Source organism: Hippopotamus amphibius, chromosome 2 (assembly GCF_030028045.1).
Source record: "Hippopotamus amphibius kiboko isolate mHipAmp2 chromosome 2, mHipAmp2.hap2, whole genome shotgun sequence".
NCBI classification, from domain to species: domain Eukaryota; kingdom Metazoa; phylum Chordata; class Mammalia; order Artiodactyla; family Hippopotamidae; genus Hippopotamus; species Hippopotamus amphibius.
In genome coordinates this window covers 55300638-55317109 of record NC_080187.1, presented here as the reverse complement: position 1 = coordinate 55317109, position 16472 = coordinate 55300638, and the positions used below count along the sequence as shown (strand labels likewise).

At 44.3% G+C, this 16472-nt stretch overlaps 1 protein-coding gene across 1 annotated transcript in view; it reads right to left on the bottom strand.

The window, feature by feature from the left end:
• NUGGC (nuclear GTPase, germinal center associated) overlaps positions 1–16472 on the bottom strand; it is a 47631-nt gene that overhangs the window by 26338 nt on the left and 4821 nt on the right. The window contains exons 2-8 of the mRNA XM_057722614.1: positions 14601–14688; positions 10611–10715; positions 9899–10007; positions 8870–9092; positions 8207–8437; positions 5348–5557; positions 555–730 (exon numbers count right to left, since the gene is read on the bottom strand). Of these exons, the coding sequence (XP_057578597.1) occupies positions 555–730; positions 5348–5557; positions 8207–8437; positions 8870–9092; positions 9899–10007; positions 10611–10715; positions 14601–14643 (1097 nt within the window). The 5' untranslated portion in view covers positions 14644–14688. The remainder of the gene's footprint in view (positions 1–554; positions 731–5347; positions 5558–8206; positions 8438–8869; positions 9093–9898; positions 10008–10610; positions 10716–14600; positions 14689–16472) is intronic.

Below are 16472 nucleotides of genomic sequence, written 5' to 3'. Positions count from 1 at the left end.
ACATATATTAACTTGTACTAAGCTCTGAAATGCTTACCCTTTATTATTTTTTGTTAGACTACAACTCTAAGAATGCTTCTACTTTGGGCCAATGTTTTGAAATTTTGAGAACCTTGCTCCAAATGTGTTTAAACATCTCAGGAGTAGACAAATATGAAACAGAATCTGGCACTACAAAGTGGTACCAGCCAGAGAGTGTTATAGGAAGTGCCCCAAGCTGTGCGGCATTTACACTTCACATATCCATGGGGGAGGGCAAGTCCATCACACTGTAAAACGCCAGGAGCTGCTCTTTGCATCTAACACCTGAGTGGCACCCCTGGAGTTGTGTAGAGCACACCCTGTTGGGCATTAAGCAGCAGCTCTGAAAGATCCCCAAGACAACCTACCCAAGGGTCCTGATGTCCCAGGAAGTCACCCAGACTTCTCTTTTATCCCAGTGGTCATTTCCCTGAGGCCACGATGCCCATGAGTCAAAGCTCTGTAGTTACCATAGTTATTGCGGTCAGGACCCACGGAGGAAAACCCACATCCCTGCAAGCCCAGCACGGTACCTTAGATATTCCGGCAAGTGGAGCTTGTCGGTCTTGGTGACCACCAGGGCCACGTCCCTGCAGAACCCCCGCTGGCAGGCTTTGATGCTCTCGTTCAGAAGGTCTTCGTGGGCTCTACCTCCAGAAACTCTTTCAATGTCACTGATCACCCAGATCACTGAGCATTTATCGATGGTCTGTGAAACATGACCAGAGCATGTTCAAGAGCATAAATGGTGCCTCAGTTGTAGAGCATGTGCTTCCTTAATGTGCTTCCTTAATGTCTTCCATGCTCTGCCCCAACCCTCTCTCCAGCCCCACCTCTCGCCCTTCCCCACTGCACTCTCTTAGGCACTAGCCACAGGAGCGTCTTGCACTTTCCTGGATGTAAATTGCTCATTTACCTCTTGGGGGCTGTGCCCTTGCCACGACATCTGCTTGGCCTCCATTTGCCCTCTAAGACTGCCAAGGGTCACCTGAGGCTGGGTTGGGCACCCCACCTCTGCATCCTACTCACCTGGACTTACCTGCCATAGTACTTCTCAGGCAGAGCTACTGCATGGGGTCGGCAGTCAACACCTGTCTCCCCCTTCCCTCCCCATCTGGTATGGTGAGGTACCGGATGGGCAGGGGGTGCACCTTTCAGCCTGAAATCCACACCACCTCAAGCACAGTGCTTGGCTCATACATGTTCGTGGTATTTGTCATTAATAGAATTCAAGAAATCAGACCTCCAGTCCCAGATCCATCTCTGGCTTGATTTACCTCAGCTGTCCTCTAGGGAAAATTATTATTCTTCTAGAACTCGTCCTGGTCATGCATCTACCCCCAAAGCTGTCACCACAGGGCATCATTTTGATGTCTGGCTGCCCCTGCATATTCAGCACACTACCACCAGGTGGCAGCATGGAGCCAGAAACCATAGGAGTCACATTGCAAAGGCCAATGAACATGAAATTGCAACTTAACGACTGATCGCATATGGATTGCTTTATCAAATATGCAACATTTCATGTGACAAGCAATCGTGTGTTGCCTTGTGACATTTCTCTGACTTACAGGGCCCTTACAACAAAGAACTTGCTGGCCCCCAAATGTCAAAAGACTTGAGGCTGAGAAAGCTTGATCTAGAGTAGGGGGTGTCAAACATGTTTTTAGCAGTGGAGCCTTTTTCAGCTGAAATGTTAGGAAGAATTCCAGTCACCAAATTTGATTTTTAAAAAACAGAACTGCTATAGTTGAATGTGGGGTGGAGGGTTTGGAGTCCCTACCTGCTCTGTATGCCCCCCCCCCGCCCCCCACTCTCGTCCCATGAACCTCTTGGCTTCACAGATCATTGTTCTGAAAGCATCCATCTCAAGAGTCAAACAAACTTCACTGTTTTATAAAGAAGGTACATTACAGACCCCGAGAGGCAAAGGACCAGCTTAAGGCCACAGGGCTGTGGGCCCTAAACTTCCTCCCCTATGTGGATGGACTCCAATTCAGTCAGGAGAATAACACCAATCACTGCCTCCCACTTCCCAAATTATAACCAATTTAGGGACGCTTCAAACTATTCCATCAGGTTGTGGAAGATGAAACTCCTCCTCTAGGGCAGGGCCTCTTTCACCTTTATATGTCCCTGGTCCTGGTAAACTACATGTGCTTAATAAATGTTTATTAACAAGAGAAGAGAACTGCAATCATAAAAGTTACAGTGGTTACATTTCAGGCCCTACACAAAGCTCCTGATGCCAGGATTTGGCAAAGTTAGAGTCACAGAAAACACCAGAAAAAAAGAAAAAAAGCCCATCTGCAAGACCAGAGCCACTGGCTTTGGGAGCGGGTAGGATGACCCCCGCCCCTCCCGCCCTCCTCCCTCCTCACAAAGAGAATGGGCCTCAGAGGGGCAGGTGACTCCTAGGTGGCAGCACGGGGATGTCTGAGTTCTTAATGGTTTAAGTTTAGAGAGCGTACTGCTGGCCGCTGGAGAGATGGGAGAGGGGGCATTGTGTTCCGTTCTCTCTGGAAGGAGGGGCGTCTTCAGTAACGTCTTGTGAGAGGATATCGCAAAACCACAGGCATGCAAGGAAGCTGTGGCCAAGGAGAGCAGGCTGGGAACCATCACTTCGCTTTAGCCTGAACTCCTCAGAGCCGTGTTCTGAGCCAGATCTGCTGGCTCCTCTGTTCTGAGCAGCCTTTGATAAGCTGCCCAGTGTATCTGAACGGGCAGCGGCCACGGCTCCATCCTGTGAGAAAGGACGGCCACCTCCCCGGGCTGTCACTCCCTGGGCCTGGCCTGGAACTAGCAGAGGATGGTGATTCCACTCCAAGAGCTGAAACCCTGCAAAAACAAAGGCTCTCTGGGCCAGGTCTGAGCAGACCACCAAGGGTGAAGGATGCTGGGACTGCCTCCACCTTAAACAACTGTTAGGGGATGTCCTGGGGGTGAGAGATAGAGCCTCAGCTGGGAAGGCAGGAACCTGCTCTCTAGCTCAAATTCTGCCACTCAGTAGCTGTGTGGTCTTGGGCAAATGACTTGCCGTCCCTGAGCCTTCATTTCCTCATCTGTAAAATCAGGGCATAGGCTGATTATCTGTAAGCTGTCATCCTGGTCGTTCTTGGAAACCATAGTCACAAAGCTCCTCTGGCCCATAGTCATTCATTTAGCACAAATCTGCTGAATTTAAAGTCTACACATAGCAGAGGAGTAGTGGTCCTGCAGTGAGTTTTTCAGCAGCTGCTGCACTGTTCATGACTCACAGACACTGGCCCTCCCTCCTGGTCCCTTCCAGCCCTGGTCCTGTGCCCCGTGTTCTCTCCCACCCTGCATTCCAGAGCTCCTTCTGCTAAGACGCCCTTTCTTTTTCTGTCACTCATCCCATCGCTCTTGTCCTTCAAGATCCCCCTGGAAGCATGGTATTAAAGCCCACCCTACATTTCCCAGGTTTGGCTTCTGCATCTCTTTCCTCTACACCCCCCACACCCAGGAAGACCCATCCTTCCCCCAACCCCCAGGCCCTCAGCTCTCTGGGGCTCTGCAAATGCTGCTCTCTGGCCTGGAACGGTGCTCAGGGTCCCACTCCCACCTGCCTTCTCTGCCTAGTGGAGGCTGAGCTTCCATGTCCAGTCTGAAGCCTCACCCAACTCCCAAGGGAAGTCATCACCTAATGCTCTCATTTTTAAGTAACAGGGCTTGTTCATTAGTATATTTCATCCCCTTCTGGACTATGAGCCTTCCAAGGGCAAGGACTTCGTCTCTGTCTACCCAGAACCTAATGCAAAATTGAGTAGATGCTCAGTGGCTGTTTGCTGAAGGAATGAGCTCTCTGGTTGGAGGTAATTTCTACTTTTGAGGGCTCATAGCTCCTTGGGCTTCTCTTACATCACTTTCTGCCATGTACTTCATCTCTCCTATTAGACTGTAAGCTCCTTGAGGGAAGGCTTTGCTTCTCATTAACACCGTTTTATTTTGCTTTTGGCTTTTTAGATGCAAAGGTAATACATGTTCACACAAAATATACAAACAGTACAGAGGTGTGCGTAGTAAAGAGTTGTAGGAAGCACAGAAATGCTAACAGTTGGGTGTATATCTTTCCAGAAGGCAGGATCTGACTTTTGCACATTTACAAATATTACACACAAACACACACACGCGCGCGCGGGCACACGCACGCTTCTTAACATAAAAGGTCATGTTCTATATCTTTTCATTTACTTTTCATTTTGTGTTGTTTATCATGTAGGATATAGTAGAGGTTGAGAGCAGAGAGGCTCTTGAGTCTTCTTGCATAGGTTATTGGCTATAAAATTAGCTCAGCTATCATTATTATTATTATTATCTATAATCTTTGCATCCTCAGTGCTTAGTACATTGTCTTACATATTGTATGTGTTTGATGAATGGAAAACAAATGAACAAAGAGACAAATTTTTAAAAATCCTCCAAATCTAATCAGATCAAACTACCCTAATGCTCAATTCTCTGGCTGCGGACACATCTGGGGGATGCCAATCAGCTCATGCTCCATTTGCTGGGAATTGAACTCCTACCTACTTTCATCTCACCACCCCTTCAGCCACAGCTGATTGTACTAGGGATATATACTTAATCCAGAGAGAGTTATCCATTAGCTGGGTGGTAATTGATCAGATTTTCCTTTTGAGGAATTCGAATTAAAAGACATAGAGTCTATAGTCAGACAGTCACAGGCACGTGAACTGCAACGTCATTTAGAGACGAAGCTAAGGCAGTCCTGTTCCACAACATGGGTCCTAATGGCTGGAAGAGAAGGCTAAGGGAGAAGCAGGACTCTGCAGAGAGATGCACAAAGAGAAACAGGGTCACCAGGGACCAGGCAGAGGATGAGTCAGAAAATGGCTGTTTCCATCCTGACAGGTGGTCCCGAGGCCTGGCTATGTCTCATGAGATCCTTTGATATGATGAACCCTTCTTGACTTAGGATTGCTTTAGTGAGTTTCTATTCCCTACAACCAACACAGGAGGAGCCTCCTGGTTCCTTGGTGTGTGGCTCTTGGTTTCTCTGCTTTGTACCCAAAGCTTGGCCTCCCTCTCCTCCTTCCTCCCTCTGCTCACTCCTAGGACACGCTATTGCTGGTCCTTGTCATCTGCTACGTATTCATAATTCCTGCCTCCCCGTTTTCTCTGGCCACCCACATCCTGCCACTGCCCTGAGGCTTAGAACGTGAAAGAATTTAACTCCGATGAGCTCATAAAATCCCTTCAGTGGAGAGTGGAGCATTCTTTGCTGCTTTAGAAAGGGTGTTGGGGTTGAGGGGAGAGGGAAAGAAACCATACGAAAGAGAATCACCTTTCTCCACATCTCATCCCTCTTGCTGTTGAAGTCACCTGTGCCTGGAATGTCCACCAGCACAACCCCTTCTGGAATCAGCTCTGATTTGGGAAGGGTCACTTCCACCAGTTTGATCAAGGGCCAGATATGTGTCTCAGCTGATCCTTCATCCCAGCCTCTCCTCTGAGTTCGGATGTAGGGGTCCAGCTTGAGAGACAGCTCTCCTGCCTGAGGAAGAGGGACAGGTCACACACACCAGACATTCTCACAGCGCTTCTACCCTGGATAGGTTATGACTCGGGTTCACTGAAGGTCCACTGAGTCACGTGAAAAGCAGCACCTGGGCAACAGGCACAAGAGGCCTGACATCCAGGCTGGAAGGGTCTAGACTCAGAACCAGAAAGGACACTGGAGATCAGGAAGCTCAAGCTCCTTAACTGACAGATGGAGAAAACAAAGTCAGTTGGAACAGGACTTCAGGAACGTCATAGCTTCACTGGATAATGCTTTTATCGTCTAAATTCCATTTCATTTCTAACATTAATGGAAGTCACATGCAATATTCTACATTTGAGAGAGAGAGGATTCTTCCCACAGGGCTAATGTGAACATTCTCATTACCAGAAAGCCCTGGCTGTGGAAAATTGATAGTGAGATGGCGACCATATTTTCCAAGTTGAAAATTGGTCTGAAGTTGATCTTCAAAAAGGTTTTAAAAATTTATCTTCCAAATACAAAACAACATATTGTCATAGAGGCATTTCCAGGATGTTTTAATGATGGTGGGTGAGATGGGGAATCATTCTCAGCCTATCGTTTTTCCCTAAACACATCTTGGGACAATGACATAGTCATGCCAGCAACTATGCGTGGCAGCAAATCTCTACTAGGATACTTCCAGGGATGGAAGATGTGTTAATAGTAGTCGGTGTTAATAAATATGTACAGAATGGTTCTGAAGGAAAGATAAAGTAAATTCTTAAGAGAGCTGAGATTAAATCAGAGGATTTGTTGCAATCTGGGTAGGGAGTAAGAGGTTTCACCAATTCTAATCAAATAACAAGAAATTGTGAAAGAGGAAATGACAAAAGTTCAAGATATTTTAATTAAAAAATAAAGGAGATACTTGGACTTCCCTAGTGGTCCAGAGGTTAAGACTCTGCGCTGCCACTGCAGGGGATACAGGTTCGAACCCCGGTCAGGGAACTAAAATCCCACATGCCGCATGGTACCGCTAAAAATAAATAAATAAAAAAAATAAAGGAGATACCATAAGGGCAACATAAAAGAAAAAGCACGGGCTGTCTGTAAGAAGAGGGCTCCACTCAATAAACTGGTGGAGACAAGGCATTCTGGGAGGGAAACTCAGATTCCCTCACCCCAGTCTAGAATCCCTGACCCAGTCTCTGAATTTGTGCCCTCATTCAAGGAGATGGTAATTCTGTTCCTCTTGTTTCGATGGGTAAATTTGTAACACCGGGAAGGAATATTTCTAAATACAAAGTAGTGAAGAAATGAATATTATATTGATACCTTGGTGTAAGCAGTGTGTATTCAGATAAAGTAACTAATTTTGTCATCATTGTGTTTCTTTGGACATGCTCAGGTCTATGTTTTAGATATTAGGAACATAACTAGCTTTAATTATAATATCCACTTAAATGTGAGAAATGGCTACTACATTTTATTTGATTTTCTAAATACATAAGAGCTAAGTGCCTTGAAAGGTTTAATTCATTTGACTTCTAAGTATGCCTGGTCAAGTATTTCAGATTTTTCGAGAGACTCAAATATATTAAATTTGAACTATAAAGTAAGTCTAATAAATGTTGATTAATTATATAAGTAGCATTACCTTTTAAAGAGGTTTTTCTATATTAAACTTAGGAGATAATTGAACATTAAATTTTAGAACAGGTGTAGGTAATTGTTCCTGTTTTATACAAAAATTGCCAGATTTACAAATAGAATAACAGTATTTTAAAGGCGAATTTTAAGATGCAAGAAACACTAGGTTTTTCAATATACAACATGAATACATTACATATTAGTTGCACATGTATTTTGGTTTAATTTAAAATTGAATTTTAATTTAAATAAAATGAATATTGATCATAAAAGTGAGGAGAGCATCACTCTACTAGTTGCACATCCAGTATCCATCCTGCCCTTCACCTGCACCAGCAGCATCCTGACTATTTGTTTGCTTGGGAAGGCAGTGGACTGAGATTGGTCTCAGCCAATCTTGGCAAGTCTGCATCTTGTTTTTTCTAGATTCCCTTTCAGCTCAGAAAGGCCATGTGACTCAGTTCTGAACAAGAAAATCTACATGGAAATTTGTTGGGTGTGTTTCTAGGAAAGCTTTTACTTCCCAGTGAAAGAAAAGATATGATTGGTGCCACCTTTTTATCCATTTCTTCCCCCCATTATGCTAGCCATGAAGTCCAGCACTTTAGCAGCAATTTTGTTACAATGAGGCAGCAGGATGCGGAAGGTCAGGGGAACCAGAGGGATGCTGACATGGTTGAGCCACTGAACCAACCCACAAACCCAACTGCCCCCAGACTCCTTATGTGAGAAAATGAATAAATCCCTATTTATTTAAGCCATTAAAAATTGGGCTTATTTTTTAAATTACTTGCTTCCAAAAGCATCCTTAAGTAACTGTAAATAGTCTTTCCTATGTAACAAAAACTTCCCATTCAGACACTAAAAATTCCCATTTGACAGCCATAAATAATGAAAGATCAGTTTCTCATGGATACTTCTGATTTTGGTATCAACTTATTTCCAGTAAGAACACTTGCACAAATTCCCTAAATGTATTTAATTGTTATCCTTGAGACTCATGAAAAAATAAAGACATCTTGAAGCTACCTCTTCCGCCTTGAGGGTGATGACTCTGGAGGTGGGAATCTTTCCTTTGGGCTTTGCCCTTAGTAACTCCTCATAGTTCTTCCTTTCCGCCCCATTTCCATAAAACATTTGTAGCTTCCAAATGGCCTCTTCCACGGCATCATCCCTGTCCCAGGCATCCTCCTCTTCTCTGCCCAGCTCCTCCGGCCTCTGCAGGAGTTTTGCCAAGTTCTTCAGCTCCTCCTTCCACTCCTACCAAGGCAGAGTGGAAGAGAAGACATTGACAGAGGGTGAAATCCATTGTCCCTGCGCAGGGCAGGGGGCTGCATACTAAGGAAATCTAAAATCATCTAATCCAGCCAGGGATCATCTAATCCAACCCCCTTGTTTTGTCGATGAGGAAACAGGAACCCGAAGAGGGAAATGGCTTGCCCAAAGTCCCATAATGAGCTGAGACAGGACCCAGGCTAGAACCCCCATCTCATTCTGTTGGACCTTCTCATTCTGTACTATGTTCTTTTCATTTAACAAAGACATGAGTTGTATTTACAAGGAATATAATGTTAATCTTTGAGAGAAAGCAGGAAGGAAACAAAAGGAAGAAGGAAGAAAGAGAAGGAGGGAGGAAAGAAAGGAGGGAAAATAACAGGGAGACAGGGAGGGAGGGAGGGAGGCAACACTTACCTGGTCAGAGAGAAGGTGGATTTTGGCCTCATACTGCTCACAGCAGCCCGAGCGCACTTGAACGATACATGACGTACATATACTTTCTCCAGACACTGGCAGAAACATGGCTTGCTGGATGATGGCATTGATCAGGGAGCTCTTCCCAGCCCCAGTGCTTCCAAATAACCCAATGTAGATTGGGTCCAATGATGGTTTTTCAATCAAAGCAAGAAGTCTGTTTCTAGATCAATTTAAAAATGCTCATTGTCACAGTCATCAAAGCGTAGTAGGGAGAACATCAGGACAGAACACAAAACAACTGAGTTCTAATCCTGGGCAAGTCACCACATCTTTCTGAGTCTCTGCTCTCTCCTTGGTCAAAGAGGAATACTCATCCTCGTTTACTATACAGAATTGTCATAATGATCAAATGAAATTAGGCAAAAATACTTGGTAACGATAATTCTACACAAACTCTAGAACGTCTACACAGATGTGAAGTCTCCTTGTTTGTTTTACATGGAAATTACATAGTCTTGATCTTAGAAATAAAGTTTGTGCAGAGATGAAGTATTATAGGAGCAACATTAAGAGTCTTTTTGGGCAGGATATGCAGCCCTGACACCATTCAAGTCCTTTAAGGCAGCTGAGCAAAGACGGTTGAGGGCACAGGCTCAGAGTCCCACAGCCTGGGCTGGATTTCAGGCCCTTTCACTTTACAAACCTTGGTCAATGTCTTGGTGTCTCGGAGCCTCAATTTCTATAAAATGGGGGTGATAATAATGGCTCCTACTTTATAGGGGTTTTGGGACAATTAAATGAAATTTGGTGTATGTAAAGTATTTAGCAGGTTATCTAGCAACAGCGACAACTCAGTGAATAGTAATTATCAGTAACAACAATAACAGCCTGTAGCTACAGAACTTTTCAGCCTTCTTTGCTTAGTTTCTAATCAAAAATTCCCTTTCATTGTTGGGGAAAAGCATCTACCTCCGCCTAAGGAAGGACACCGGAGTGAGATCTGGCGGTAGCTGATATCAGACTCACGTGAGGTACTTGACACCACCAGGGATGCTGTCATCCAGAAACACAGACTGAATAAGTTTCTGGTACGTGTTGCTCAAAACCCTTCTGGTCCTCGACTCCAATTTTTCATCTGGAATCAATAGAGATGTATTAGTTGGGATGTACCTGGCAGGGATCAAGTACTTGGTCTCCATAGGAGTCTGCTCAATATTGCAGAGAAAGGGAAAATAAAAGGAAATGAAAAACCAATTAAACAAGAGAGCAAGTTATCTGACATGAGAGATAATAGCTCATGGGAGAAAGCAGTCATTGATAATGAGAGCCTCCCAAGAAGCCAGCCTGCTCTTAAGCTCAGTGTAAGAGAAGTCAGCATATGCTTCGCCATGGGCTGTAGCCCTTCTAGATTCTTCTCTCCTGTGGTCATAAAAAGAAAAAAAAAAAGCAAGGACATCATCTAAATTCCCATGAAAGCACCAAACCAACCATTTTCACAGTTCTAATCAGGAAGAAATTATTTTTGTAACAAGCCTCCTATCCAGATCCTGAGAGAGAAGTTGTCACATTACGCATCTCTACAGAGACTAGGAGGCCTCCTTTTTTTGAATCAGAATCATTTGAAGATGTTCCATCCTGCTTTTGAATGTAGCCTTCTCTTCCTTTGAGGATGTCAACACATTTGGAAAAGAATAGAGCCGCATTAAAACAAGCAATAGAGCACTTTTAGGACACTCACATTCCTTAAGGGCACTTTGTTCCACAGAGGGAAATGCTCGGAACCGCTGGTCTCGATCTGATCGCCTTCTTTTTTTCATTGGTTCTTTAAATAAGTCATCATCAACTAGAGATAAACAGAGGTTATATAAAATTATAGGTCTTGGGGGCATAATGTACAGCTGACCTTTGAACAACATGGTCCACTTATATGCAGATTTTTGATTGCGAAGGGGATGGGTGCTCTCACCCCTGCGTTGTTCAGAGGTCACTCTGTTTGCCTGACCTCTATCGATACACAAACCTGAAGAGTCTAGGAGGACCCCTGCCAGCCCTGGATGTCCATGAGCTCATTTCAGAAGCAGCCCTGTTGGGCCATTCCCGTCTGGTCTCTAATTTGCAGAGTCTCAGGACTTTGCATCTAGTTCCAAAATGCAGAGTCCAACCTATCTCCCCAGAAGATAAGTTGAAATGACATGAAAAGTTCCTGTTTGGATATCCTGAGAAGCCAAAATGGCTCAATATTCTTCACCAAATGCCGAGAGTATACAGAGAAGCCCAAGACGGCTCAGGGTGGGGTGGAGCAAGGCCTCTGGGAGAGCTTTTCAAACGGAGACATTGACCCGGAGCAGAATCAGAGGAAAGAATGGGCCACACAAGCGGGAAAATTCCCTTCTTTTCCCTGAGCCTCAGCTTCTTCAACTGTAAAATGAGTCAGCTGACAAAAATATCAATAATGTAAGTACTACAAGAGTTATGTAGGGTGCCCTCCCAGCAGACGTCCTTCAGAGGTTAAATTTGGGGGTTTTTCCCCTTTCCTCACTGAAAGACATTAGCAGCTATTTCCTTACATGGGCAAGAAAAAAAATTGCCAAGAAGCAAATCTGTGTAGTTCTGCAGAGATTTATTGATTTTAGTGGCTTCCATTGGTTACAAAGTGAAGAGCTGGGAGGGTCCATAACATTCAGGAAAGGGTGTAACCAAAAATGTGTGTTTGGGTGAGTTTTAGAAAACATCCCCTTGGCAGGATTCACCTGGTTAGGAAGGGGCAATAGGTGGGTCTCTGGAGTCAAGATTGTTGGAAATGGTTCTAACCCAGTGCCCCTGGGGCTGGTGTGGGCCTTAGGAAATGGTCATGAGAGGACCTGGAAAAACAGGTGACCCCAAGAGTCATGACTCTCTATGCTCATATAAGGGCGTGAGGCCTCCAAACTGAGCATGACACCGGGAGGTCATCTTCCCTCAAAAACCACAGAGAAGGAGTTTCGCTCAGGGACCCAGGATGGCAACTCGAGCAGAAGGCCCAGCCTCCGCCCCTGGGCTTCAGACGCGGGTCTTTCAGACAGCTCAGGCGGCCTCAGCCTTGCATCTTCCAGCACAGATTCCGCTGTGTTCTGGAGCCAGCTCACACCCCACAAAGTATTGCAGCACGGGGGGAGATGTCTCCTGAGGCCCGAATCTCTGCCCCCTCGTGCTCACACAGTGACAGGGAGTTGAAAGAGCTTGTCCTGAGACCATTCTATCTCAGACATTCTAACTTTACAAGTGAGCTCAGTGGCTGCTGGCTCAGTGACTCAGAGCTGGAGCAGAATGGACAGAGAAGAAATCAAAACATGCCACTAGTTAGGGAGTTTGGGATTGACATGTACACACTGCTAGATTTATTTATTTCATTATTTTTTAATTTATTTAATTTATTTGGTTGCGCTGAGTCTTAGTTGCAGCAGGTGGGCTCCTTAGTTGTGGCATGCAAACTCTTAGTTGAAGCATGCATATGGGATCTAGTACCCTGACCAGGGATCGAACCCAGGCCCCCTGCATTGGGAGCACGGAGTCTTAACCACTGTGCCACCAGGGAAGTCCTGCACACTGCTATATTTAAAATGGACAACCAACATGGACCTACTGTATAGCACAAGGAATATTGTTACTCTGCAACAACCTAAATGGGAAAAGAATTTGAAAAAATAGATACATGTATGAGTATAACTGAATCACTTTGCTGTCCACCTGAAACTAACACAACATTGTCAATCAACTATACTCCAATATAAAATAAAAAGTTGAAAAAAAAAGTTGAGGCAGATAAGGTTTTCTGAAGTTGACAAATTATTTGATTATAATATGCAAGTAGCAATATCTAACTTTAGAAATTTAGCTTCAGTAAGGGAGTCCACTGTAGGTTAAACTTTTGAACCTAGATATTAATAGCGGGGGGTGGAAAGCAACAGAATCACAGGATTTATGAGCTGGAAAGTAATGTAAAATAGGTATGAACTGAGATGCAGAGTTCCAGAGAGATCAAGTGACTTATTGTATGGGCACATAGCTAGCCAAGGATGTAAACTACAATTCCAGTGTTTTTCAGTGCACAATTACAGTCATTACTTTAAATTATTATACATTATGGTTTAATATTCTGGAAGATGTTTATAAATTATTCTTCTATTTTATCCATGATCCCAGAGTGTGGAAAAAAAACATTATACATATAAAATCATATATATAAATACATGATTGAAGCTATCAAGTGAAATTCTAGAAACTCTGACAATAAGTTTTAACAAAATAAAGCAAATAATTTTTAACCATTAAAAAAGAAAACAAACAACAAAACAACAACATGCCCCTCAGGCCCCCAGGCCAGCGGCTTGCTGACGAATACTTCAGTGCATGTTATAAATGGTGTCTCAGAATTCCAGAGTGTTTCTGCACTTGCCTGTGGATAGAAAGTTAGAGGATGGAGGGCCTTGATCTTAACTCTGTAACTCAGGAGCTCTTTTGTGTAGACGATGTTTGCACAGTATCTTAGCCTCATGTATAAAAGAGTCTCAATACAGCCCATGTATCCTGGCCTTTATTTCAACTTTGTAAGGACTGGCAGTTAATCGGAATAAGGTTTGGAAGCTTATTTATGAACTTAAAGCAAACGCTGCAAAGTCAGGTAAAACAGAAAGGTTTTAAACTTTTCCCTCAATTTCTAAAAGGAAAAAGCATGTGGAAAGGAGAAAGTATTCTATCTAGGATTTAAACCATTTAAGGGTAGTGGTTTTATATTAAATTGTAACTGGGATGAACTGGTGTGAACTAGCCACATCTCTTATTCTTCCCTGTGATTGCTCAAGCACTCCCTCACCTTTTCCAGCGTTTTACACTGATTTATTCACAGAAGGAGCAAGGGGGTGGGTGGGGCAGTCCAAAGAAGTCTTAGTCTCTGCTGCTGTTGCTTCTCGCTGCCACAAGATGTCGCTTTTGACAACTGATCTAAATACAGGCTCTTTGTTGATCCAGACTGTTGTCAGAATCTGCCACAGATCTTCCCAGCAGAGCGCCCCACACTTTCAGGGCTAACCTCAACCAAGGGGGGCCCAAAGTTGCAGTTCCTTCAGTTTGCATGCCCGACCATGCCTCAGATGCTAACACTTATTCCCACTTACCCAGAAACACTGATCCCTTGCCCCTAAGGGAATTCATTCCCAGGTGTGAGAAAAGTTTTCCTCTTTGATCCTCAGAACACAAAGGACATGATACACCCCTCTTTCTGCACATAGGGGTCACTTCCCTGCATCTTCCGAGGGAAGGTTCCATCCTTGTCTCCAGGGGCCCTACACCCAGGCTGCTAGGAAGGGGGGATCGCCCTCACGGACTCTGATGTGGTTCACCCTAAAACTTTCCTTCTAAGGAAAGCACCTGAAATTATTCCAGGGGCTTACTTTGCCCATTCTGAGAGGGCTACCCTCAGAAAATCCGAGATGGTTTCCTGGAACCTTCCTTTAAAGGAGACGGGAACACAAATTGAATTGCTGGTCAGACAACCCACTAACAGATCTTAGTTGTTATTGAAATAATCGATATTCACTCATTGTTAAAACATGTCGTGAGAAAGCAGTTTCTCAATAAAGAGCAAGGAACAATGACTATAATTTAATACAGTCTCAACTAATTTGCCCTGGATTATATAATGGTAAATAGTTCCCATTCACTTCATCAGGGGATATTGTAGGAATGTTACCTGGATTTGACTCCTGACCCACAAAATCTTCAGTTTCTGGCATTTCCTGTTGTGCAATTGCCTGCTCTTGTCCACTTAGAGCATCAGCCTGAAAAAATGCACACAAAGTACAAGAGTGCAGGTGGGGGAGGGGTAGACAACAGAAATTGTAAATACAAAGTAAAAAACCAAAACTAACATATAATTTTGCTTATGTTTTGTCTCCCCAATTAGATACCAAGCTTCTAAAGGGCAGAGGCCATTATAACTTATTTTCAAATATGTCACAACAGCTAGTTCACTACATGTTGGTTTAAATATGACAAAAATTCATGTTTCACTACCATTTTTCAACAATAGTTGTATCCATAGAATTTAAACTGAAATGACCTGAGATCTTTAAGGCAACTCACTCTGAAAAGAGAATAAACATCTAGTGACCAGAACCTTGAAGGTGAAGTTATATAGCTTTGCTGCTTTGGGAGACATCGGTGCCCCAATCGGGTAATTCTTGAACTCCTGTGCCAGTGATATTGAGTCCCAGCAGGTCTCAGCAGGTATCTGGGAGATGGATGGAATATTCAGTACTCCTAGGGCCCCCTGGAGCTGCTTTGGGGGCTACTGAGTGGAGAAGAAGAGATGCAATAACCAGGTTCTTTGGATCTTCCTCACCACCCACCCCCCCACTTCAATCAGGAAGATACCCCTACTGGGGTCTATATGCAGCTCCACCTCTTGGGGCATCTGTGGGGGACAGGGGGCTGGAGAAGGAGAGGCACCTCAAAAAGAAGTGCCAGATCCAACCTGTCTCCAGTCCCAGGCAGACACGAATTGGGCACAGAGAACTGGAACCATGAAGGCTCAGGACAGTGGGCGCTGCCCTTCGGGAGTTTCTCTGTCTCCACACATCGAGGAGAACCTGAGGGACACAAGTGGGAGGGACCCAAGGTGCTTCCTCTCCACTTCTGATGTTGCTATTTGCATCACTCAGCTGTGTAATTCAAAAGCAGAGAGTCACCAGTCCTTTTGAAATATGCAAAAGCCCACCTGACCTGTCAACCCCCACTAGACCCACAAACCGTTAGTTAGGGAGACTGTGCCTCATTTACATGTTACCCCCAAACAAAAATCACAACCCATCAGTTGGAAGAGGCTCTTACTCTTAGTTTGTCTCATGGGTATCAACTGAACAAATGGTTTCCGTATTCGGTGGGTGTTGGCTGAATGTGATTTGAATCCTTCTATGTACAAGGTCCTGAGCCTTCACTAGAGTTCCTCATCTCTCCATTCCTCTCGGACCACCCCAAACTCTTTACAGTCCTCCCAGGTGGGGAATCCAAGAAGAAATGGGCTTCTGTATAGGGTACACTTCCCCTCTTCTTCCTGATGAATTCCTACTCTTTCCTCAAGATCTCGTTTGAGCATTTCCTCTGTCCAACTGTGTCCTGGTTCCCATTCACTACCCTCTTGTGTCACCACTGCTCCAAGCACATTTGTGCTATGATGCTTGCGATGCTTCCTTTATGTCTCTCCCTCTTTACTGAACCATGAGCTATTCGAGGTCATGGCTGCATTTCTTTCAATGTTGCATTTCTGTCATGAAGTGCAATGACTGACAATAATGCGGAATGAATGAATGAATGAATGAATGAATGAAATAGTGGATAGGAAGCTTTTGATGAGATTCTACACCAAAGGATGTTTAAAAATCCAATTTATTTTGATAGGACTGCTACACAGGAACTGGGAATGTTTAGCTTGAGGGAGGGAAGACAGGCTAAGGAAGAAGGAGGGGAGACGACTTCGTAGTGGTCTTCAAATATTTGACCTTAGAGCTGCATATAAAAGAAGAATGATGCCTATTTTCCAATGGTGCCAAGAGAGGAGAACTAA